Source organism: Panthera uncia, chromosome D4 (genome assembly GCF_023721935.1).
Source record: "Panthera uncia isolate 11264 chromosome D4, Puncia_PCG_1.0, whole genome shotgun sequence".
NCBI classification, from domain to species: domain Eukaryota; kingdom Metazoa; phylum Chordata; class Mammalia; order Carnivora; family Felidae; genus Panthera; species Panthera uncia.
Window position 1 is genome coordinate 32,997,732 of NC_064807.1, and position 23,363 is coordinate 33,021,094.

Sequence of the window (23,363 nt, forward strand, 5' to 3'; positions counted from 1 at the left end):
AAGTGAAACAAAGTACAAGAGAAACAGCCAAAGGCAAATAGATGAAGGGGTGGGGGGGGGGTGGGGAAGGACAATCACCACTAAATAACAGAGGCTCCTGGGCCAGGAATCACCTTGGCAAATCCTACCTTGGAGACTCCAGGGGTTCAAGCAAGGCTGCCAACCATGTGTCCTAGTTGCCCACAAATAACACCCTTGGAGTGGAAACCCCAGCTGTATACATTTTACTTTCCTACCAGTGCTTCATTTTTTCCAAACTTTTTCTTCCCTCCATGTGGTTGCCCAAACCAATTCATGTGCTTACTGGCATGTTATGAAACATGGAAACAATTAGAGACCACATTCTAGGGCACGAGAGAATGACTCTCTGCAGAATCAGTGAACTATGCAGAACTTGAGAGGATTTGGCAAAAAAAAGATGGAAATTGTAAAAAAAGACCCACTAACAGTATCTCATGTCACACAGCACATTCTACAAGGCTTTAAACTGATCTGCGTGTTTTCAGGCAGCAATTGTACTTTACTTTCAAAATCTCTAGTTTTTAGTCTTATATTTTGTTTCCTTTCTTTATATATACAAATGAAACTCATAGAAATATCCACTGTACACATTCTGTCTTCAGGGTTGATAATAATGCATACACTATGCAGTCTTCTCAGTGAAGTTTAGGATTATTGCAAAGCCACATTTGAGGGGGAGGAACTACATCTGAAAATCAAAGAACTTAGGTTTCCAAAAGACCACTTTAAGTTCTAAGTCATACCTCACACTTGGAAGGGCTTCTTTAGCCAATGAAATGCTAAGAATGGTCAGTTCTCTAACAAAAGGCCACTGAAACTTCTAACAAATGCTAATGAACCCTGGAGCCTTTTGTGTGAGTGAGCTATTCGAACTTGGCAAAGGTTAGAAGCTGCTGCTTTACCATCCACAGGCCTGAGTGACAAGGCAAAGCACTAAGCTAGAAAACACAGGAGACAGGTGCTAAGGGAAGAATTCCCTGGCATCTTCAAACAAATAAGAATGAGGAGGGGTAATGCAAAACTGAATCAAAAGGAAATGTGGTATCAAGAATCTATTATCTTTAGTGACAATTATTACTGCATGTGATTCATGTAGATAGTATTATTTTCATATTGTATTGCTTCAAGATATGGCCATAATGGAAGTCACAGCCAGAATGTCCTTGTGGTCCATGTACAGACTGATTAACAAAGTTCCCTCCAACAGGGTTTCCATTCTGGAGATTCTGTTCTGAGAAAAGCAACTGCAAAAGACTCCCATGTTCTGAGCTATGCTTGACCACACTACATGGGTTCCCACTGGGAACGGTGGGCAGAATTCATCATGAGCAGTGACTGACTCTATGAGGCTGGTCAGGATTCATTGTCAGCCACAGAGGAACAAACTCATTGCATTTGGGAACAAAAATTGAATTATTTGGGAGTGGCTTTAGGAGAAACTGAGGTTGTTTTGGTATAGACTCCCAGTTCTCTCCCTCTCTCTCTCTCTCTCTCTAATACGATGTTTATTGGCAAATTGGTTTCCATACAACACCCAGTGCTCATCCCAACAGGTGCCCTCCTCAATGTCTCCCCCCCCCCCCCCATCAACCCTCAGTTTATTCTCAGTTTTTAAGAGTCTCTTACGGTTTGGCTCTCTTCCTCTCTAACCTTTTTTTTTTTCCTTCCCCTCCCCCATGGTCTCTTGTTAAGTTTCTCAGGATCCACATAAGAGTGAAAACATATGGCATCTGTCTTCCTCTGTATGACTTATTTCACTTAGGATAACACTCTCCAGTTCCATCCACATTGCTACAAAAGGCCATATTTCATTCTTTCTCATTGCCAAGTAGTATTCCATTGTGTATATAAACCACAATTTCTTTATCCATTCATCAGTTAATGGACATTTAAGCTCCAACGGAATGGGAAAAGATATTTGCAAATGACATATCAGACAAAGGGTTCGTATCCAAAATCTGTAAAGAACTCACCAAACTCCACACCTGAAAAACAAATAATCCAGTGAAGAAATGGGAAGAAAACATGAATAGACACTTCTCTAAAGAAGACATCCAGATGGCCAACAGGCACATGGAAAGATGCTCAACATCACTCCTCATCAGGAAAATACAAATCAAAACCACACTGAGATACCACCTCACGCCAGTCAGAGTGGCTAAAATGAACAAATCAGGAGACTATAGATGCTGGAGAGGATGTGGAGAAATGGGAACCCTTTTGCACTGTTGGTGGGAATGCAAACTGGTGCAGCCACTCTGGAAAACAGTGTGGAGGTTCCTCAAAAAATTAAAAATAGATCTACCTTATGACCCAGCAATAGCACTGCTAGGAATTTACCCAAGGGGTACAGGAGTGCTGATGCATAGGGGCACTTATACCCCGATATTTATAGCAGCACTTTCAACAATAGCCAGCTCTCTGCCTCAACCAAACACTAACACCTGAGAGTCACTGAGGCACCTTGTCATAGTCCTTATCTTGGTCAATACCTACAATAATCCTTCTCTGTAATATAAAAAGGAGAAATGAAACTTTCAGGGGTCCTAGTAATATGTGCATTGTCACATACCTAGTAAGCACTACATCTGGGAGCTAAACCCAGACATTTGACTGCAAGGCACCTCTACTTGGGACTGTGTTGTATAATTCCCTTCTCTCTGATAGTGGCATCCTCAGGCACTCTTATGAAATATCATCTATCCTCTCTTCCCTTTCCTTTTCTTCTCTCTCCCTCACCCCAAACTGCCAGTTAACATGTTTTCCTGCATACACGTATTCTACAGTACACAGAAGTGTTTATACACACATACTTTTCATATACCAAAGGGGTGAATGTTATTTCAAGAACACGAGCCTTATTCAAAATAATGAAATTTCAGGCATCTGCTCTTGGAGAAGTGATTTGTTTCAACCACCTGGACCACCTCCCTTTATGAGGGAGACTACAGGCAGTTCCTAAATAAAGCCAGACTAGTTCAAATGTCTGCTTTGAAGTTGACTACAGGGAATTGAGAATTCACTGAATCCCCAGATCAGCCCACATAACCCACAGAGTTCCTAAAGTATAAAGCTATATATTTCAGCAACAATTAACCTCTATTTATAACGTCTTGAAAGAGAAACTCAATACAAGTTCTTGTTTGTGAATCCAGGAATGCCTTCTCCTTTCTGCCTAGACTTTAGGTGAAAGAGCAACTGGATAGGAAAAAAGTGAACTGGGAGGATGTGAGGGGAGAAGATGGAAGAGCAGGGGAAATAATTTGGGGGACTGGTGCCCTGTTAGATCTCTCAGCTGCATTTGGTCATTTATTCTCAAGTATTCTAGACTGGGGGACAAAGGGCTCTTGGGCCTTGTAGGTCAGGGCTCATTTGTATGGTCAGATTGATGATGTTGAGACTCTTCAATATTGGCTTATGCAGGTCACCACAAGTTTGGGTACAGACTGAACCACCACAGAATAAAAATCACAAGACAGTATTTTAATTGGCCTCCTTAGGCCATTTAACAAAGGAGAAAGCTAACTTGCAAGAGCAAAGAGTAATTAATGAAGGGAGCAAACAGAGGTTCATTTAGTAACTTCAAAATAAGTTCCTCTGTCTGAGGTGGGGAAAAAAAAGTAGCCTGCAACATAAAGATAAACTGTAGGTATTTAAGTCACAATGCCTTCCGCCAAGAACTGCTCATTACCATCAGATGCTGCAGTGGCAGTGGGGCCAGTTAGAACTAACTTTATTATTAGAAGCAATTAGGGAGAAAAGGGGCAGAATTTCATTTGGTTATTTCAAAACAAGTTTCTGTGCATGGTTTAATGAAGGCCTGCAGTGTCAAGATAAAATGTGTGTTTTACTGAAAACAGCTTTTGCAAATGATTGCTTGTTACCAGCCGGTATCTCCAGGCAAAGCAGTCTGGGTAGGTTGGATTTACGTGCATGCTGTAATATAATAGTTCAGCTGTCTCAGCTTCATAGAAGTGTTAACAGGCAATATGACTTGATGGTTAAGCACATGTGTGCTGGAGCCAGACTGTCTGTCTTCAAATCCTCACTCTGACCTTGGTAGCTGAATGACCTTGAGTGACCTTCTGGAATGTTCTAGGCTTAGTTTATTCCTGTGTAAAGTGGAGATCATAGTAGTGTTTATCTCACAGGATTACTGTGAACTATAGATGCGCCTAATATGTGTTAGACATTGTTGTAATTATGAAGAGTTCTATCCAAGAAACATTGGGGTGGGGCTTGCTGCTATACAGGGGTTACCCTGAGTACAAATCAATAATGGATCCATTTACATCTTTTGAATGGAGTTTTCACATAAAGAATGACAAAGATATTTGTCTTCACATTCATAACAGTTTTCATCTAAACTCCTTTGGGACAATATTTCAGTATTTCTATATGAAAAGTATAATTGCTTTATGGGTTTGCCAAACCAGTTGTGTACCATATTCTTTATTTCCCACCTTTAAAGTAATGGCTGGGACTTTTTATATTTCCCTAAGTCTGAGCTTTTCCTTTATAAATCTCTTGTGCAGCCTTCAACTCTTCCTTCATATACATACCTGGGCTAAGAAACTGCCATGTACCAAGCTTAGAAGACCATTTAAAAAAACCTCAACTATCACACAACAAATGGGGAGTTGGGCTTTGGCTTCCTTCTAAATATCCTTTTGAGGCTACTGTGACCACAGTAAAAGAGATCTCTCACCAGTGCTTTCAAATTCAACGTCCTACTCTTCAGGGAGAGGATGTGCTGCTTTCAGTGATTTTTTAGATACTCCTTCATTAAATTCTCAAGGTTAAAGATCGATTTTCATCAGATGGCTACAATATTTGCATATTCACTTGGGAATATGGCATACTGCTTACCCATTATGTTTTAGTTTTGCAAATCAATAGCATTTAACTAATGTTCCATGCACCATAATATTAGACCCATATGATGAATAAAACTCCTTTCTTAGACCTTAACAGTGACGCTGTTATTAAAATCTATTCATTTTGGAGAAGGCTAAACTAGCAAAATGCCCTCTACACATTTATGTGTTTTCTCAGCTGTGTATTAACCCACATCATTTTTCTGGTGGCCCTAACTTAATTTATGTTAATTTGAACAATTTACATAAGAGCCTCTTTTATAGAATTTCAGATCTTACCCTACAGATTATAAGAAAGAAAAAGTTAAAAACATGGGCAAGTATATATTGGTGGGATTCTCCCCCAAAGTCTGTGTGTTCTTGTTTAATATGAGTTTTAGAAACAGGTTCAAGCTAATATTTATTTTCTCTAACCAAGTTGTCTACTTTAAAAAAAAAATTAATGCTTATTTATTTTTGAGAGAGAGAGGGAGACAGAGCATGAGCGGGAGAGGGGCAGAGAGAGAGAGAGGGAAACAGAATCTGAAGCAGGCTCCAAGCTCTGGGCTGTCAGCACAGAGCCTGATGCGGGGCTTGAACTGATAGACCATGAGATCATGACCTGAGCCAAAGTCGGTTGCTTAACCGACTGAGCCACCCAGGAGCCCCAACTTATCTACTTTTTTGAGTACTACTTTTTTTTAAAAATCTCATTGTAACATGAGAGATTTTCCTTCTTGAAAGACTCAGTGTTAAAGAATAATTTCATCAGAGTTGTTGATGCCCATTAACTATTAGTGTCTCTTAGAAAGTCAAAGCTTAAGGAAAGGTAGATTCTAAAAAGAATGAAATATTCTATGTTACATAGAAACTACCTGAGGAAAGATTTGAGAGGGAGAAGGTAGATATTCTTACCCTGGATCGTTCTTCTAGTTTTGTCATCATGACAACTGTTGCACTCCGTTGTTCCCATATCATTCTCCAAAAGTCCCCAAATGTTTCAGGCAGAGATCCTTGTGTTGCAATATAAGCATTTTGTTTCCTATAGCCATCTATATAGTTGGCATTCACATAGTCACTTCCGGGGATGCCTGTAAAACAAGAGGTGTTATTCCACTAGGTGAACCTATCATGAGAGGAGACAGCCTGATATCTGGACTAATGACGATGTTACATTATTGTTCCACACTATGCTAGAGGAGTCACAATATATTCAAGTTTGGGTTTTAAGCAAGATAAAAACAGGTCCCATGGGGACTATCCCATTAAAGAAATACAGTGGTCCAGGTGTTGGATCTTTGTAATATGACAAGGTAGATAATAAAGAAAGAAAAATACAACTGATTGTCCATAAGGTGCTATTCCTCTCACCCACTGTCTATTTTCTCCACTATATCAGTAAAATATAGCATGCAAAGAAGGCTAAACAATTATCTGGTCACATTTCTCACTCATGCAATTCCACATTGCCAGACAAAAACTAAATGAAATAATGCCTGAGTCTGAAAATGCAGTGTAGAGTGGAACATGCCATAACAGTGAAAAATTCTTCACAAATTTAGCTAACAGGGAACTCATTTGTAAACTCATTTAATCCTTTCAACAACTCTGTGAAATAAGTCCTATCAGGATCTTCCTTTCACAAAGGAGAAAACAGAGGTGCATGGAGATTAAAGAGCTTTCTCAAATTGGTGGAGTCTGGATGAATTTTAGGCAGTGTGTCTGTTATGTCTGTCTTAACCTCTGCGAAGACTACTTCTCATTGAATCTCACAGAATTGTTGTACCACATGCATCTCTCCTTAGATTATGACAATTGCCTCTTATTTGGTTATCTCATATCTATTTTTGTCCTTTGCAGTCTGCTCTCCACCTAGCATGAGAACAGTTTTTACAAATATATTTCAGACCCTGTAATTTCTCTCCTTCAAACCCAACAATGGCTTCCCCTTTTACTTCAAATAAAATCCAAACTCTCAATAATGGCTACAGAGCTCCTCAGTTTTTCTTTTTAAAAAAGTAAATTTATTTATTTTCAGAGAGAAAGAGCAAGTGTGGGAGGGGTGGAGAGAGAGAGGGAGAGACAGAATCCCAAGCAGGGTCTGTGCTGTCAGCGCACAGCCTGATGCAGGGCTCAAACCCACAAATCCTGAGATCATGACCTGAGCTGAAATCAAGAGTTGGGATGCTTAACTGACATAGCCACCCAGGCACCCCATCTCTGCACTTTTTCCAAACACATTTTATTCCATTCACTTCCTTCCCTTCTAAACTCTAGACTGGACCACCTCTGTTGTTAGAAAACATCACTCTCCTACCTTATTGCCATCCCAAATCCTAGAACACACTTGGTGTCTCCTTCCCATTGTATAATGCTCAGCCTGCCTCTCAGAAAGCCTGCTCTTAATACTCTCAGACCTCAGAACTCCCTTAACTACATTTTTTTAAAGTTTATTTATTTATTTGAGAGAGAGAGAGAGAGAGAGGGATAGAGAGAGCATGCATGAACAGGAAGGGGCAGAGAGAGATGGAGTGAATCCCAAGCAGGCTCTGCCCTGTCAGCGTAGAGCCCACTCGGGGCTTGACGTCATGGACCCATGACATCGAGACCTGAGCTGAGCTGATATCAAAGTTGGACACTTAACCAACAGAGCCACAAAGGTACCCCTCACTTGACAACTCTTTACACTACTTATTACACATTGTAATTATATACTTGTTTGTTGACATGTTTATTGTTTGTTTTGACCTCTAGACCATGTCTCTTGTATTAATCCCTTGCTATCTCAAGGGACAAAAAGAAATTTGCCCAAGTTCTGACATTAATAAGTAGCAGAGCTTGAATTTAATGCAGATATTCTGATTGGAAGTCTAATTTTCCTTCATCACACCTTTAAGAGGGATACAGGCAAATCTGAGCTTCTTTCAATGAGAGTGACCAGAGCGATTAAGGAAATCAAAGCTGTTCCATATGAGAAAGGCATGCATATTATACTTGGCAGAGGAAAATATAAGGGATGAGGACTCTGCCTGTGAGTACCTGAAGAGAGGAGTAGATTTACTCTGTTGAGACCCAAGTTTTTCAATTCTGAAGGATGTAACCACAGAGAGATGAATTTCATCTCCAATATCATAAAGCATTTTCAAATTTTCAGAATCAAAAAGCGAATAGATTTCCTTGAGAGGTAACAATTGCCTATCCCTGGAGCAGACCAAGCACTTTACAGGGGTACTGGCATATCATACAGGCCTGATATGAGAGGTAGCACCAGAACCTATATATGGCCCCTTCTTGCCCTGGGAAAATATGAGTCCTGGAACTATGAGAAAAAAGAAAAAAGAAAATTTTCTTTATAATGGAATGTATGTTCCCAAGCTAAAATTGTTATATTTCACTGATTGCCACTTGCAATTACTTTGACTGCTTTTCTGATTCCAGTTGTAAAACTGATCCTCTCAAAAAAGTAATGAAAGTCAGATGGGAACTACTGGGCTCCGAGATGAACACATGGATATGGAATACCACCAGCATTAGTGAAAAGCCTTTTGAGTAAAAACTGAAATGCACGGCTGGTTGTAACATTATTCATCTATTACAGCTACTCAAGAAGCAGTTGGGGTTCTGGCAGTCCTTTGTTGATAAAGATCCTATTCCTCCAGACACCAAGATTCAAAAGACAGTTTAAATAAAGTCCTGAGGTTACTGCCACTGGGAAGCACGCGCAACCTCATGTCCACAGAATTTGGTTCTGAGCCAACAACGAATCTGTTTTATAATACAGGGAAAGCCCACCTTCAAAATTTTAATTTAGCAGTTGACAACATTAAATAATTGATAAAAAAGGATTATGGCTAAAGGTCTCCAATATACAGAAAAGTTTTTTCCAAGAAAATTCAAAATAGAGAAGAAACCTGGGTTAATGACTCTGAAAACGCAGCAGCTGGGCACTGTGCCATTTCCCCCGTATCAAGGATAACAACTGTATCTAAACAGTGTGTCAGAGGACAGAGGAGATGGATACGAGGCTCACATCTAAAGGAAGAGAATCAGAACCACCCAATATTTTTATATAAAGTTTAATCATTTACTATGTAATGAATTGTTTTTTGACATATTGCTTAAGTTTGAATAATAAATTATGATTATTATTTTTAGGGAGGAGTGGGTTGCTACTTAATGCTTGTATTTCTTGGGGACAAAAACACAAACAAAATCTGCTTGAAAAATACTAGGCACCTGGTATCTGTACTTATCACCAAGTGCTTTCAGAATTGGGGACTTGATATTTTGAAAAGAAAATTAAAAGGAAAAATTCAATACCTAGTAGAGCTAATTATTAGCCTAAAGTTTACATCTTGAAAATAATGCTGGGGCTCCTCTTCTATTTTGAAACTTACCTGTAAGGAGGTAGTATCTGGAATAAATGCCTCTTCTTCCTAGCAAATCTCTTTACATACTCTGGCAAAAAGACATTTCAGGTAAGTCTTCTTATACACATCCTTCACAAGATGCGGATGTGAGAGAAGACTATTCTACAAAAGCTCTAAGATCTAATGTATCAGTATTTCATATAATCCAAATAACACACGATGTAGAAAGATGAATGGGAAAAGATTTTAGAAAGGGTGGAGGCGTGCCCTTTTACAAATATTAACCTCAGATTGGAAACTAAAGTTGAACAGAAGTGTGTTTCAAGTAGATGAGATCTCTGTTTTCAGTGTGACATAAAGATTTTTCAACAGACTTTGTGAAAAACAACATCATGCAGCCTTTCCAAGTGTTTTGGTACCATGAAATGCTTCTTCAGTAGCTCTTGATTTTGATGTTTCTGCTGGAAGGCTGGATCTACAAAATCCCTTCCCTTTATTGGGGTGACCTTCTCCAAGTATTGCATATTTGTTTATTTAATTTTCAATTCCCTGCTTTATCCAGAAAATGATTTTGCATCTGCTAATACAACACTAATCAGAGTGCACTACTAATCCAAAAGAAGTGTGTGAGAATTAATTGAATTCCTCTGGGGCTATGATGGATGGAAATCTAACTTAACATGTAATACTAAAAGAATATAGAATTACTATAAATTAGCTAATCGTTTTTATTTTCTGGAGTCAAGAAGACCTTCGTCCAATGTAAGGTAATAATGGCACTTGTGGTGTGTGTGTGTGTGTGTGTGTGTGTGTGATTAAAACAATGAAAACATAACAAAAATGTCTGCCTTTAGCTCATCATAATCGAAAACCCTAGGGCTGGACCTGCTGGCAGAACTGTCTCTCAGGTAACTATAACTTAGATGAAAACTTGTTGTTTCCTAGGAATTCATGGCTTTACTGCCTTTATAAAAGTAACTTTCATGATTTCCCATGTATTATTTCATGTGTACTCTCCAGTTACCAATTGTCATGTAAACAGGTCCAACACCAATAATTATCATTCTAATCTTGTAAGTGAAAAAACTGAGGATAGATCTTAAGTTCATATTATGTCTATATGCCCCTTTCCTGTGTTACAGTGTATTTCATTAGGTAAGGGACTATTTTTCTACGTTTTATACACATATTACTTACATGCTTTATATGGGGCTTTGCATTTGGGGTAAAGAAACCTTGAGGTTATAAAACTCAAGGCTTTAAGACCAAAAGAGGTTGTGATGAGGTGAATGATGGGTAGAGCAGTGCTTCTGTGTCCTTCATGCACAGCAAGACACAGAAATAGCTATTCAAACAGAATTAGGCCAGTTTTAGCCACTCATTTCATTTGCTGGGAATTGCTGGTTATAGCTTTCAGTGGAAAGGAAAGTAAGTTTAGGCATGGACTTCATGCTTCATTGTTCTTTTAATTGTTTGCAAAGCTTTGGAAACTTACCATGAATTCAACATGCAAAGGCAATGTCATTTTTCTTCATCTAAGCATAGGATTAATAGAACAGGGCTTCATGATGCTGGTCCCACATGTGTTTGAATATTAACATAAGGAGAAAAATCCTTGGAAAGATGAAGCTACTCTGAAAGAATATTCGTAATGAATAAATAATTCATACTGAAGAATGCTTTAAAACCTTGAAAGCATGTTGAACTGCCAAAGAATTTACTATCAGAGCTGTTTTGTCATGACTGGGTTAATTTTTTTTTTCCTGTTAACTTGAGGAGGACTAATTGGCGCATATGGGTCTATTAAACAACAACAAACAACTTGCTTTGTATTCAATTTTTCAGGTCAGGAGATAATTTGATTTGAAGAGATTTGTTGAACAGTGCTCATAATTGTAAAAGTTTATAATAAGGCTTTATGTCCTGATAAGTGAAAAAGCAGGACCCAAAATAGTACATGGATTATTTTATAAATGTAAAATGAAGTAACTATAAGGGGTATGTGAATACTTCTGTATCACTCCATACTGTAGGGAAAGTCACATGTGCCTTTTAAAGTCTTGAAACAATACTTAGCACGTGCTAAAAACTTAGAGAAATTGGCCAGGAAACCAGGACTCCTGTCTAGGGCTGCTGGTAGTTTGCTCTTTGACATTTGGGCGGTTGTTCAACTTGTCCAGACCTCTGATTGCTTATCTGCTAAACAAGGCATGTTGGACAAATTGATTCCCTCAAGTCCTTTTGAATTCTAAAATAAGATGTCTCTCTGTGGTATTCTTAACCTTCTTGGATTCAGAAATCTCTGTGAAGTTATTTTAAGATAGAGGCTTTGTGTCTCTCAGATTAGGCAGGAACATGCTCTGATGCTCTTTCAAGCTGATTCCTAGTGCTTCTATCTCTTATGTGCTGACACGAGGTTTTTTTTGGTGTGACTGATACTTGAAATCTTGATTAGAACCTAGTGGGGTAAAAGAAAAACAAATTCAAAAACAAGAGGGAGCAGTGGGACTAGACTAGTAGGCAGTCTATTCATGGAAAGAAGCTGTCCCTGGATTGTGGAGGTGAGAATGAGGGAGAGGCAGCATTAGAGGGAAGGCAGAATCCCATCCCTGGTTCCATTGGACCAACTGCTGCCCTACCACAGAGCTGGGGATGGGCCTTCGCTGAGTGGTTGCCTCTGTCCTGATTCACAGCAGGGCCCCAAAATCCAGGTACTGTTATTTGTGTTCACTACTACAAATCCTTAGTGAAGTTTGTGTCAAGAAAAATGCTTTTTGGGGCGCCTGGGTGGCTCAGTCGGTTAAACGTCCGACTTCAGCTCAGGTCAGATCTCGCGGTCTGTGAGTTCGAGCCCCGCGTCGGGCTCTGGGCTGATGGTTCAGAGCCTGGAGTCTGCTTCCGATTCTGTGTCTCCCTCTCTCTCTGCCCTCCCCCGTTCATGCTCTGTCTCTCTCTGTCTCAAAAATAAATAAACGTTAAAAAAAAAATAAAAAAAAAAAAAAAAAAGAAAAATGCTTTTTGGTAAACCAGTTTAATCCATGTTGTAAGATAGAAGTACTTAAGACCTAATGGAGTACAAAAGCTACTTTTTACTTATAAACAATGTCCCCTTCTCCAATTCAACACACACACACACACACTCCCTAACAAGAATGAATTGATGATAAAGACCTAGATTTACCCACAATGCAGAAAAAAAAGTATTAACTTTGTTTTCTGACATTGGCAAAACTAGAGAAGAGAGAATAAAAAAATGAAATCCGATAATAATTTATTAGTAAATTTATTTAATTCCAAATGACACAGGCCTTCTTTCCCCTTCACTTGCACCATGACAGCCACAACAGCCACATCAGAACTAGCAAAATGAAGGATTCTTTTTCTAACACAGCAGAAAAAACCCAAGTGCTTCTTGCAAAGGCACAGTGTGTTATCTGACACAGTGTCCCAGAGGTACCACACATTGGCAAGCTGCCCTCAATGTTTCTACGGTACACAGGATGATTATTTTAGAAGCATATCTTGCTCTGTGGGCTCACCATTACAATGAGTTAATGGGGGAATGGATACTTTTCAAAGAGTTTGTGAAGCCAGCTTCCATCCTCTCAAGATTCTATGTCCTCTCCCCCTTGGTTTTCTATTCCTCAGCACTGCTGAAGAGGCTGGGTTATGAGAGAAGGAAGTGGGTGATTGAATTGTCACTGAATGCATCCCAAGGTTAGCTACATATATTGAAACTTATTAGCACCTGTGATAGAATGGACTCGTTTCTAGTTAAGGAGTACTTTTCCCTGAAATAAAGCAAAGCTTGGGCCAGTACAGAATTATAGAGTTTTGGCCTACTAAGCTTTTATTAATAAAGATCAAATTATTATTATTCAACAGTGAGGTAGTCTGAATCAAAGGCAGAATATGGCGACAGGAGCTCTGTCTGTAGGAAACACACAGAGCCCTAGCCTCCTCATAGATCCTAAAATATGAGCAGCATTTTCATTATGTCTTTGCCCAATACCTCTTTGAGAATCTAATGAGTCAATGCATTTGAAACTTCCAAAATACCAGTGGATATTAGTTATTCTTATGATGAATGTAATAAACAGTAATTAAATAAGCCTAGTCATTCTTTAATATTCTATTGATGAAAAGTTATTCCAAACCTGGAAGGCCTCTTTCCATTTTCTGTATTAAAAAATAATGGAGAGGACAAAAATAATTATTTTATGACTTCCCAGCAATATACAACCTTCACCTTTATTTTAACAACAGAACCACGGCATAGATGATGTAAGTTTCTCTGTAACCTCAGAGCAATGAAGTGTAGATTCATTAGCATAATCTTCACAGGTGTACATTAAAAATGAAAAGAAATCCCAATAACTGAACTAAAGACAATGGAGATAAAAATAAACTCACGGACCTTTTTGATTTATTCTTTGATTGGCTTCCTGGAAACAGAGTAAAGAAAATCAACACAACCAGCCATCCTTTAAAAATGTTTTTTTTTTTTTTTCTCTTTTCCAGATAAGAAACATCACAGGTACAGGCTGAGATAGGAGCTGGGGAATAACAGATCCCCACACCATTTGCTTGGCTACATGCAGGAGAAACATGCCATTTAAATAGCTCTAATTAGTCTTTAGGCAGGCTGCAAGCACCTTGTAAAACTGCTCCAAGTTTCCAAAGGCTAACTCCTATCCAGCTCTCTATTTAATACAAATTAGGCCAGGAAAATTTGTGCCCTGCTCCTCAAAAAGAAATGCTTTTATTAAAAAAAATAAAACAAAAGTAAACTACCCTGAAATAAAAGGATTAAACTTTGTCATGCTTGTAAGCAATGAACTTGAAAAGTGAAGGACTGGGAATGTTAATCATTGATTGTTAAATCAATGATTGATGTCCTGAGCAAGGTGAGAAGAATAAACTCAACCAACAGTTGGATGAGATTTAGACAAGTTTTCTGTTTGTTTGTTTTGTTTTTTCTTAGATGGAGCATATAGTCTACCAAAATTCTTTCACTTATTCAAATAGAACTTCAAGAGCAAAATAAAATGAATAAACACATACTCACAAATTAGTCATTAGTGTTTGAGGGTCGGGTGAGAGGGGGAAATGGGAAAGAGAAGGTAAAGTGAGGGGGGAGAGGGAGGGAGAGGGAGAATGAGAGGGTACAGGAACCAAGAGGGAGGAAAAAGAATCATATTTATTGAATTGATGTGGGAAATAGCACATGGCAGCTATTAAAGGGATGTGTTACTGGGGAAAATAAATTCTTTGGTGTCAGAGCTTCATATGGAACATTTATATTTACTATAATATAATTAACATTTTATTGAAAAATGTTGGAGAGATTGTATTAACTTATTTCCCTATGTTTTTGTTTGGTTTGTTTTTACTTATTGAAAAAAATATCAGATGGTTCTATAAAAATAAAATGTAACTCACAGTATGAGGATTATGTGAAAGGGAGAATATGTTATCACGTGCTGACAGCTGTGTGAAATGAATCTGCAGACACTGAACACTCTGCAGAAGAGAAGCTAAGACACTACTTCAATGTGAGGCCCTAGTGTGGTAGTAGAAGGTGAATCAGCACCACAGGGGAACATCCTTAGTTTCTTCTCTTCACTTTTAAGAAACATGATTTATCTTAGGGGCAGTGGTTTCCTGTGAGTCACTTTCTCATTTTAAAGGTGCTAAATTGCCCATCTCACAAATAATCAAGTTATTGCAACATCATGTATATTATTTACAGTTGGATTTTTTTGAATCGCTTACATTATCTGTTTGATTTATTTTGGATTTCCACTTAATAAGAGAACACACCCTCCCCCTCTTGAATTTTGCAATGGTATTGTGGGTCTGGTTTCCATTTATCAAATATATATATATATATATATATATATATATATATATTTATTTTTTTTTTTTTTTTTGCTTCACAGAGTACTCCAAATATATGCAGCTTTCTCATTTGGATGTTATTAATTTTTCCATAGATCACATACAGAAGAAATACCATCTGAGGATAAATTATAGGATATTTCAATAGTAGTAATAGAATTCATAACAGCAATGATAATTTTAATAGTTTCCAATATTTATTTGGTGTTTTATTTGTGCCAGACACTCTCCTAAAAACTTTACAGGTATTAATTCATTAAATTCTCCTAGTCATTCTAGGATGCAGGTACTACTATTAATCCTATTGCACAGATGAGGAAATCAAGGCACAAACTCTTCAGAACCAGGAAGGGCCATTGATGATTGAATAGAAAAGAAGTTATTGAGAAGCATATGGGCTCTTGCAAGAATGTACCCATTAAAGAGAAGTGAATACATATACTTAGGTTTTGAAACTTTAAATATATTCCTTCAAAACCAGAAAAATAACACTCATATTTCACTAAGCTTCTCTTATCAGATTAACAAGTACTAGTGTTACAGAATGCATGTGAAATGATGTGGATTATTCTTTGCCATTTCTAATTCTCTCATAGATAGAATCATTTAAATCTGCCTTGGCAGGAGACATACACATAGGCCAATAATTCAACTTGGAGTAAACCCTCTGGCTTAAGTGGGAGTGTTTGTTTTGTTGTTTGTTTGTTTCAGAATCTCTTAATGTCCAAGATTTAATATTTATCTAATAAATTTTACTCAGTGTCTATTGATCTCTAGATGTAGAATCAATATTCAGAATTTTATGAAGAGCATGAAGGGTCTTACACATTTTCATTCTGTTCTCAAACAGAACTAAACACACTAAGTCAGGGTTCTCAATTGACAAATGGGCTTTCAAAGGGCTTTTGTGTCCTTGAACTCTCTGAAAGTGTACAAATAAATTGGGTAAGTGCTTTTGGTTTTCAAGTGGGGTTTAAAATGCTCATTTTTTTTTCCTTTAAGTATATTTATTTGAGAGACAGACACAGAGACAGGATTAGTGGAGGAGGGGCAGAGAGAGAGGGGGAGAGACAATTCCAAGCAGTCCCCATGATGCCAGCACAGAGCCCGATGTGGGGCTCAAATCCATGAAGCTGTGAGATCATGACCTGAGCCAAAACCAAGAGTTGGACACTTCGCCAACTGAGCCACCTAGGCACCCAGTGTGGTGGTCAGATTCTAAAAAGGATCTAGCTTCCCCAAAGGGTGAATTGTACTAAGTGACATGCCCAAGGTCACAGAACAGCAAGGTCACAGAATGGTTTAAACTAGACTTTAGTGTCCAGTCTTCTGTTTTCTTATTCAGTGTTCTTCCTAATAGAACTTTAAAAATAATATTGAACAAACAAAAAATTCCACTTGAAAGCATTTATATATGATTTATTCTTTGGAAAACTTTACTTTGGCTACTCTAAGGACACAATTGAAGACCTCTAGTTCTCAGATTTCCAACATAAATGTTTGAAAATGTATATTTCAAAATTCCTAGACAGTCTTCCCAGCCAAAAAGATATCATGTTTGAATTAGGTGTGCCATATATAGTCACAGTCTTCATGAATTCAAAAGCCTCTTTAGTTCTGAGTGGCCAATTGGAGAGAATAACAGTCTTGAGTCCAAAAGATTCATGTTAGAATTTTGGCTCTGCCATGAACGTGCTACTAATTATAAACAAGTTACTTTGTTTTTAAAACTTTAACAGTTCTTCATCCTTAAAATTGATGGTAACAACTAACTTTTGAGGTTGTTCTGAACATTATAGATAAAATCTATCCATGATTTTATACACTATATAAAATCTATGACATGGTGCCCAACACACAATAGATACCCAGAGAATCATATCTATTTGTCATTGACATAAAAAGTAGGCTTTTAAAAAGTTTGCTTTATATTTAGTCCTGGCCAACAATTAAAATAATTCCATTTGAATATGGCTTTTAAAGTGAAATGTTAATTATGATTCTATTAATAGAAATACAATACTGGCAGCAGTGAAGAGTAATTAAATTTTAGAAAAAAAATGTTATCTAGAACTGAAATAATTAGATTGAATTTTTGCTAGTTATAAGACATTACAATAAATAATCTGCCACTAATTGATATTCCTGGGTTTATAAGAAGTTGAAGATACATACAAGAATTGAGGTAAGTAGATCACTTTTGGAATCAATTAAGGATAGATACACTTGACCTTACTTCTACAACTGCAGGAACCTAAGCATTGGGATCACTACTGAGTCCCTGTATTGTGTCATTGCCTCAGATTAGTTCTGCCATAAAATAGGAAATGAAATACTAAAATGTAATGTTTATGTTATCCATAGATTACAGCCCAGTGATAAAGTGGACTTTTAGGCAAAGTGATAGGTCTGGCATTGAGATTCAAGCTAGTGACTTAGTCACAGATAAATCCTCTATCAGTAGGAAAGCAGTGCGAATATGTGGGCCTATGCAGGCATGGGTCAGAGAATCACAAGAGCTCACTTCCAGTTTGAGCTCTGTTACTCATATGTGGTATGGCTTAGGGCCGACACTCTGAGCTTCACTCTTCTCATCTCCAAGTGTGGATATGTATATAGTAAGGTACTTATGCTGTTGCTTCATCAAACTGTAGTGTATACAGTAAATGATACAATTGATAAGAAAGCTACATAGAGTTAACTCCTACCAGTCAGAAGTGAAAGGGATTTCACGCACATGTGGCTTTTAAAAAATAAGACAAATTAATAAATAAATAAAAAGCAGAAATAGACTATACATACCGAGAACAAACTGGTGATTGCCATAGGGGAGGTGGGTGGGGGGGATGGGCAAGATGGGTGAAGGGGAGTGGGAGATACAGCCTTCTGGTTATGGAAGGAATAAGTCATGGGGATAAAGGGCACAACATACAGAATATAGTCAGTGATATTTTAATAGTATTGTATGTGAAAGATGGAGGCTACACTTGTCTTCTGCACAGCATAACTTAAGAGAAGGTGAATCAGTTGCTTAACACTTAGGATGTTTACTTGAAACTAATGTAACATTGTATGGCAAGTATACTCAAATTAAATAAATAAGTAAATAAATAAGGTTTCAGCTGAAACAATTGATACTGAGAAAAGACCAGGTTACATAACTAGTAAGTGACAGAGCTGTGACCCAAACCCAGATTTCCTTGCTCTTATCTTTTGGTTTATCAATTTCTTTTTTTCTATGTTAGTAAAAGTAATGAATAACTGAATTCTATAAGATCAAGCATATTATTATATACTATTTCATTGTAATATAAGTATTAGTTCCCATTTAGTCTTTGACAATTTTTAGCTTTAACTATGAAAATAAATCCTATCACCTCTTTTCCTCGGGAATTACTATGTTCTCTTAAGAACAGCTTAAACAGGAAGTGGACTAGTCAAAAGCAGTTTCCACACTGCTTGCTCTGCAATTCAATAATTGTAAGCATTCTGTAGTTAGAACTGTCTTGAATTTGCTCCACATTTTCCCCAGCATAAATAAGATGGCTGTAATTTGGAAACATGTCATGATGTATCACTATTTTCACAGAATTCAATAAGCACACTGGTGCTGACACACAATTCCCCATTCTTTAGTTTATTTCCCCTGCCACTGCTTGGCGGAAGTCATGTAAAAGTTTTGCTCTAGGAAACAAGATAAGGATACTAGGAATCACTGTGGCGACTTTCCAGATCTCCTTTATTGTAGGTCAGACCACTCTGCAAAGTAAACATGAAGAGCAGCCAGCACCGCTGGGGAAACAGCAGCAAAAGTGTCCAAAACAAACCTTTGACCAAAGTCTTTTAAGTTATCACCACAGGTGGAGCCTAAAACAAGCATGTTAAATTTTATAAATTGTGCATGAAGTCTCTTAACATTTATTTTTTTTTAATTTTTTTTAACGTTTATTTATTTTTGAGACAGAGAGAGACAGAGCATGAACAGGGGAGGGGCAGAGAGAGAGAGAGACACAGAATCTGAAATGGGCTTCAGGCTCTGAGCTGTCAGCACAGAGCCCGACGCTGGGCTCGAACTCACGGATGGTGAGATCGGATGGTGAGATCGTGACCTGAGCCGAAGTCGGCCGCTTAACCAACTGAGCCACCTAGGCGCCCCAAGTCTCTTAACATTTAAATGCTCTTAAAAAATCCGGCTGTGTATTATCAAAGCTCCTTTTATGTGGGAAGCCTCAGTGAGCAGTTCTATGGTTCCAGTCTCCAGCATTTCCCTTTCTGTGCTTAAGATATAGGATTGTTGCTTACCCCCTTAAATATCTGCTGATTAGGGCTTAGTCTTAGATAAAGTACTGTTCATGGTTGTAATCTAGATTAAAGCTCTCTCTATAGCCTATAAACTTCAATTAAATGCTTCTAACCTTTTGCATAAGACTTAAAATTGAAACACTTTTGGTTTCTAGGTCAGCTCTAGATTTAGGGTATATTTATGAGCATAGAGCTATAAAAAGGCAGGTTTTAGTCTGATTCAAGTGCTTTGGCTTTTGTACTGTAAAAATAGCATAGGAATGAAATGTACATAGTTTCCATCTATCATAATAAATGTACAAAGAGGAATATTCTTTGTCCTTCGACATACTTTACTGTTAAGATGGTGGAAAATAACAGGTTAAGGAAAATAATGATAAAGTGCGTAAAAGTACAGGGACACAGTAGTATTGAATGACCTAATTCTGAGTGAAAACAATGTTATAATACAGCAAAGGCAGACTGACAAGTTCTCCATCCAAGATCATGCCAAATAGATTCTCAATTTATATTCATCCAATTTCTATAATTTACCTGTTCTGCTAATGGAAAAAAAAAGATTTCCTTCCTCCACTTGTGACTTGGGTTAGTTTCTTATTATCTATGGAGTTGATTTAAGAAACTTGAGGCAAGAAATTGCTTTTTTTTTTTACATTTTAAAGTGGGAAATACAAAGATAAAATGTAAACGCTATATGCAAATAATCATCCACATAAATCAATTACAGTTTTCAAACAGGACTTGAAGCAATTACCTGTCTGACACCATCTTGCTTGAATTAGCATTGGTGAAATTTTGATAAACATGATATTTTTTTTCCTGTGTGGAAAAACATTAACTCTCAAGATCCTAGGATCTTTAATAGCCTCAAAAATGGATTATAACATTTTCCAACATCAAAAGTAAAATTGACTATGAGAACTTTATAAAATATATCTACGTCCTATAACACCATTTTGCAGAAAGGAGGCTGCAGGTATGGGCTTGCTCACATGCTGGAAGATAGTTCTTGTTCCCCAAACACTGGAAATAAATGTATTGATTGCCTTTTGTGTTTACTGGGAAATCAGTGTCTCACTTTCAAATTAATTTTGGGCATAAAACAAGGCATGTAGGGCTTGGTCAGAGTTAGGAGGTAAGTGGTACCTCCTAAATCACAGATTTGGGAAGCAGAAAAATGTGAAAGATATTTGAACAAGTGTAGATGAAAATGTTTGAACTGTAAGGTTCTGAAAATGACTGGGTCTGAAGTTGGTATTATTCAAGGTTTAATAAGACATCTGGAAGAGGGTAAGTGGTGAACCTTCAAGTATGTAAAGGCCACAGAGCTTTTCTGGATGTCAGTGAGGATGAATGTGGTATGTGGAAGGTGGTGGTCCAGGTTAGCTACTATGACAGAAGGAAGGATTTAAGTGATATTGTAAACTATTTTGTAAGGACAGCAATCCAATGTGCTGCCATAGCAAAAACAAAAACAAAAACAAAAACAAAAAAACTAACAAAATGCTGAGTATTGAACATGCGCTCCTGAATGATTTTAATATGCCATGTGAAGAGATTTATTACTGGAAAGAGATGAATGGAAAATACTCTCCTCATGACTCCTTATAAGAAGCTAGGTATATTAGAGGTGTATTCCTCATCTTTTAGGAGCAACCATTCCCTCTGGAATGCACTACTTGCTACAATTGCGAGAGATAGATTACCAAGCAGTCCACAAATTACCTGTACCAGACATTTCTGATATACTTAATTTTTATAAATCACCACGCCACAAACTCCTAAACTTTCTACTGTCCCTAGGAGGTATCCAGATTTATTTACAAACCCGTCACCCATTTAAAAATAATAGTCTATGAGCATCTTCTGACAATCACCTGTTTATTTATATCAGCAACCATCAGTAAAATGGGCAACCTCAATTTGCTTCCCCTCTACAAGCATCATGTACCTTATGAAGTCTTTCACCTAGAATAGAGGTAAGAAGGTAAGGAGAGATGCTTCTATGCTATGTGGTGCTGGGGATGTTGTGTACCCATATACAGTATACTTGTATGAAGTAAAGAAAATGTGAGAACAAGTGGTGCCTGAATATTAATTAGCTATTTCCATAGATAGCGAAAAACCTAGTTAAAACTATATTTTCATGCAAACACTTAGAAATTCATGAAAAATAAAAGTATAAATAATGTCTGAATTTCCTTACCTTCTATTGCTGATAGGAGAACCCGGGAATGATCATATGCGATTACATTCGCATATCTATTCTTTGGTTTGTTTACTTCCAAGTTTGAATGTTCCCATGTGAACTGCTGGCCAGGGTCAATTGACTAAAAGAAAAACAGCACACACACACACACACACACACACACACACACACACACACAAAATCAATACTGAATAACACCAGATTATAGGCATTTATCACAAGTAACAAACATGATTTAAAAAGAAAAGTCTGAAGCCACACTTTATCAAGATGACCCTACTTATGAAGCTGAACACTAATATACCCAGCTTAACATGAAATGATTAATCATAGTAAAAAACAGTGATAGTCACCAACAATTGATTCAAATGAAAAAAAAATCGATATGGATGTTCCATTAATATTGGAAAGGCAGTGTTTTAAAAATTGTTTTAGTTTTCCATTTCCTTCTCTGCAGCTGTAGTTTATAAGTTATCTGGCTCAATACTCCTTCTGGTTCTGTGAACATTATTTTATCTTGATTATTCTCCCTAGTCTTTCCTGTCAGGACGTAACCTCACCCTTTAAATTTATTGGCCATTCACTAGCTTCACTGGGCACAGGTTTCCCTGTTTTTTCTTCACTTCTAGGCTTCCACTTTGATGGCAACTTAAAATTTTGTCTGTTTCTCCATAACACACTATGGCCAGTAGCACAAGCAATCTGTACAATTCAAACAGTTAAGAATAACAGTAAAGAAGGGAAGTTGGTAAATCTAATGTTTATCTTCAAATATTAATTTATAACCCAATGCAGATAGGATCTAATTGCTTTTCTACTTATGTTTCCTATTATTATGTGTTATATTTACAAAGCTTGCTTCTTTTTATTCTTTAACTTAAACATATTTTTTCTGATTTATAATGCATTTTCTTGATACCTTCATTCAACCCATTACTCAATAATCTAAAATAAATATTACACAGAATATAAAATAATATATAGTTTTCTTAGAGTTAAAGCAGTATCATTTTGAGACTGAACTCAGGATCTGATTATAGAAAAAAAATACTCTGAGGGACTTTTTAATTTCCTGCAATGTTATGGAAATCAAAACCTCTTTTCTTTTATCATAGGACATGGGCACTTTTTTAAGACATAATTTCATGGTATAAGGAAACATGAGTTCAGTAATTACATAAACATGATTTCAAATGATTAAAATCAAGTTTTCAGAAATAATGGTAAGGGTTATATGCAGGTAAAATTCTGTGAAAAGTAAAGACACTATGTTATGTTAATAGAATTTTTAGCAGTTAGTTTTGATACTGGGCATTTTTCATGCCTTTATGTGTATATGTAGAACTGGAAAGTAAAACATATCCAACAGCAGTGACAATATTAAAGATGTGTATATTTTGTGTTTAACAGGGCTGGTAAAACTCACAACTGCAAAGAGTCGACCTATTAACCCTCATGAATAGCCTCCAAACATTCTAAAATTCTCAGCAGTATGGATTCTAGCCCCTAATTTACCAAGGATTATAAAACCCTTATCTTTTCTTAGCCAATGCTAATCTATATATAAGTAGCCTATCATTGAAAAAATATTCAGCAAAATAATTATCTATGCTTTAGAGTCTAAGGAATCATATAATTAGGGGTCTTTCTAGCTTGTTCTTCCAGGGAAGCTCATCATCTCCCCTGCAGAATGTACTTCTCTCC

The 23,363-nt window shown here is 37.2% G+C and overlaps 1 protein-coding gene across 1 annotated transcript in view; it reads right to left on the reverse strand.

Annotated features, from left to right (window-relative positions):
- PTPRD (protein tyrosine phosphatase receptor type D) overlaps window positions 1–23,363 on the reverse strand; it is a 520,100-nt gene that overhangs the window by 58,989 nt on the left and 437,748 nt on the right. Inside the window, exons 25-26 of the mRNA XM_049616822.1 lie at window positions 21,657–21,780; window positions 5,793–5,968 (exon numbers count right to left, since the gene is read on the reverse strand). Coding sequence (XP_049472779.1) covers window positions 5,793–5,968; window positions 21,657–21,780 — 300 coding nt within the window. The remainder of the gene's footprint in view (window positions 1–5,792; window positions 5,969–21,656; window positions 21,781–23,363) is intronic.